This window comes from Aptenodytes forsteri, unplaced genomic scaffold (assembly GCF_000699145.1).
Source record: "Aptenodytes forsteri isolate BGI_AS27 unplaced genomic scaffold, ASM69914v1 Scaffold297, whole genome shotgun sequence".
In the NCBI taxonomy this organism is placed as follows: domain Eukaryota; kingdom Metazoa; phylum Chordata; class Aves; order Sphenisciformes; family Spheniscidae; genus Aptenodytes; species Aptenodytes forsteri.
The window spans coordinates 313,886-317,332 of NW_008796167.1; the positions used below are offsets into that span (position 1 = coordinate 313,886).

The window sequence follows — 3,447 nt, forward strand, 5'->3', positions numbered from 1 at the left end:
GGGGTGGGCCGTGCCGGGGCCCATAGCGGGCTCAGGGGTGGGGGGGCGTCGGGGCCTATAGCGGCCTCAAGTACGTGAGGGGCCGGGGCCGGGGCCTGGGCCTGGGCCTGGGCCTGGGCCTGGGCCTGTAGCAGCAGCCTCAGGTGTGCGAGGGGCGGTGTCGGGGCCCAGTAGAAAGGCAGCTCTGAGCCTTTAAGTACCTGCTGTCAGGGTTGGGGGAGCCTTGACAACGACTGTGTGTCCTGCGGCAGGTCACAGCAGGAAGAGATTCCTAGTAACCACAAAAAAAGAGAAGGTCTGACTTAACAGCGGTGTGCCTTAAGGAGGAAGGGCCTCGAAGGAGAAGAACGAGGTTTAGCAGTGGTTAAGAGGTCTGGATTAGGAAGAGCTCAGAGCAGAGACAGGGTAAGGTGATTTAATGCTGTTTCTGCCACGCTTTGTGGCCTGTAATCCCATAAAATAACGTATGAGGGAGATGAAGAATGACCCTTTGACAGTGCCTGTTGCTCTGTCAGCCAGAGCCCTCTATCACGTCTGGTACGTTCATGAACGAGGTGCCAGAACCAAACCTCTCATCCTTGGTAAGGATCTACAGCGTTCTGGTCAGTGTGGGGCTCTCCGTGGCTGCACACAAGTAAACCGAGCACGGAAGTCCTTTATGGTGACTTAGACATCTAAGGATTTTTCTTTCAGTTAAAACTTTTTGTTTTTTCTTTGGTGTGTTGAATTTTATCTCAATACGTGTAAGCCTCTGAATCTAGAGGCAAACGCTTTTTTTTATCACTGCAGAGGCTCACAGTGGCTTATTCTTTGATGTTTTGTTTGGGGTTTTTTAATTACTTTTTTGCTAAACAAAACTGAAGGAGCAGAGCTTTATCTTCTGCCAGTACCTCATGGAACGTCATTCTACTAACTTGTTTCTGACAGCTATTCTCCTCCTGGGCTTGCTTCTAGGACCATCATCATATAGCCCTTTGAAACTAAAGGTACAGAAACTTGAAAGCCATGTGTTTCAAGCTAAGGGTGTTGGTATGCATTCTGTTCTTCAAAGGCCAAGGTACTCTATTACAGGTTTTCTCATTGCAGTCACCTAATTCCTACAATAAATGTGTTGCCATGATCTTTGTTTATAAGCTGAGCTTCATAACCTTTTTTTCTTTATTTCTTACAAATGGAAAGAAAAACGTAATGAGCATGACTTGTGTGTCAGCTACTCTGTGAATAGCTGATGCTGACAAAGCAGGAGGCAGAAATCTTTCTTCAAACTGAGTGAATGTATATAAAACAATAAATGAGTCGTGATGAGAAAAACAGCTTTGATGAAAACGTGAGCCAAGAACAATAGCTTGCCAGAGAAGTTTAAACTTTCCCTGATAGCTCGTTGGGGCGTAGACAGTTAAGTTTCTGCGTTTGTAAGGGAAACATGGCATTCCTTAAAGCTGAACCTCCTCCCTTGGGTTCCCACTGAATGCCTGAGAGATGACAGTAGAGGGTGTCTCCAGAAGGCTAAGATTAAACATGAGGAATTAGTGAGGAGGGAGCAACAGCAAGTGAGATTCCAGTTTTGACCACAGAATGAGCTAAAAAATTTCGCATTAGCAGCTGTATGCAGTTTCTTACTCCCTGGCCGCGCACAGCTCCTTCTGTTCAAAGGGTTCTTGTGTGCCCTCGTAGTAGTAAATGCACCTGCCCTTCGTGCGATGTGTGAGAGACGGGCTGCTCTGAAGGAGTAAATGGGCTTCAGACAAACAGAACGCGCTGAGGCGGTGTAACGCAGGATAAATTAGCCTTGGAAGGGCAGCCTTGGTTCAGACACACCTGGCAACTAGTTTGCTATCCACAGCGGTATGAACCAGGCTTGCAGGGGAGCTGGCGGGTTAAATATGTGGACAGATGGAAGAGATGCAGGCAGGAAATGGGGAAGAAAGGGGGGAAGTAGTGTTTATAAAGCTTTAAGGGGGCTCTGGTTAGTTCTGAGAAAGGGCTTTAGCCAGTCCCATCTCTATTTTTAACTCTGCGACTGTATGACTTGGGGAAAGTTATTTGAACAACTCGAGCCAGGTGCAAGTCTGCGGGGAAAGGACAAACCCATCGGGCGCTGGGTGCAGCGTGGGCACCCAGTCAGCTCACGCGATGTGGCAGCCGCCACCACACCCTTTCCTGTTCGCCCTGTGGCCACGGGCAGCCCTGCCAGCTACCGCTGCCCTGAGCAAGGAGGAAGGTAACAGGATTGCTTTCCAAGATGCTGATAACCCCTAGCGCCCGGCATTACTTGGCAACAGAGAGGTTGGCGAGCAGCTCTAGCCTTGTATCTCCATGTGCCAAGCCAAATGCCCTCAAATGGGACGTTGAGCTCCGGGAACTGCTCTCGGTAGTGTTGACTTTTTAGCTGTGTCTCAGCCTCATCTCCTGTAAACGGTAATATTTACTTGTGTTAAAAGGTATCGGGCGTACTTTGCATGGGTGTTCGGAAGTAAAAGTTGTCCGTCAGGGCAAACAGATCTTTGGGGTGAGCTACAGGGAAGCAAAGTGCATACGCTGCATTATTACAATTCTTTTCAGAACAAAGAGTGTGACCTGGTGCTCCTCTCGGCTGCTGAATGCCCGGTTCAACGAGTTTGAAAAAGCGCTTCGAAGCTTTTGATAAAGCCTATTCTGCTTCTTTTCTCTTGGCGAGATGTTTATGGTATCTCAGTGAGTCAATAGGTTGTGCATTTGAGGAATGCACCTCACAACTGTTAAGGTCAGTGTTTAGTATGGCTCTGCTGGAGGCAGTGAGACTAATTAGTTCTTCCCAGGTGACTTACGGTTGCAGAAAAGGGCTAAATGAGATATTTAGCCTGAAGTATCAGTGGGAGGCGTTTTCATACGGAGTGGGATCCTGTATTTAATGGTTCCTGCACGTGAATCTCACTGCAGGATCTAGATCTTGGTCCGTAATTTTGTAGCAGTGTCTAGTCGGGAGGATAACCTCTATCCGGCAGATGCGAGACGTTCATAATGGCTCTGGATGCTTGTTCTATGAAAGCTGCCATTTACTGGCACGAAGCGACTGCTTCGCCTGGGTGAATGCGAGATCGCAGTACTGCAGTGGTGCCTTGAGAGCACAGAGCCACAAGGAAGTAATTTCTGCATTAAAAAAACATAATAAAATTGGAAAGAGTAGTGTAAGTGTCACAAGCAGCCCGTTCCCACCGCGGCACGGTCCTGCTCCTCGCCTGGTGGGCGGCAGCACTGCTGCGTGTCTGTGCCCTGCGATACAGGCGGTTCATGGCAGACGGGGTCATCCCGGCGGCAAAAAGTGAGAACGCGGGTTTCTGGAGGTCCAGGCAAAGCCCCCTGTCCCCCCGTAGACCCCTTGAAGAGTAAAGCCTGGCAGGGAGAGCCCGCCGTTTAAGCCTTGGCCCACGCTGGCGGCGGGGCCGGGACTCGAACCCGCGACCCACC

The 3,447-nt window shown here is 49.6% G+C and overlaps 1 protein-coding gene across 1 annotated transcript in view; it reads left to right on the forward strand.

Moving 5' to 3' along the window:
* The first annotated feature begins 2,024 nt into the window (after positions 1 to 2,024).
* The window catches only part of SUDS3 (SDS3 homolog, SIN3A corepressor complex component), a 23,929-nt gene continuing 22,506 nt past the window's right edge, over positions 2,025 to 3,447 (forward strand). Inside the window, exon 1 of the mRNA XM_019474180.1 lies at positions 2,025 to 2,221. Within this exon, the coding sequence (XP_019329725.1) occupies positions 2,025 to 2,221 (197 nt within the window). The remainder of the gene's footprint in view (positions 2,222 to 3,447) is intronic.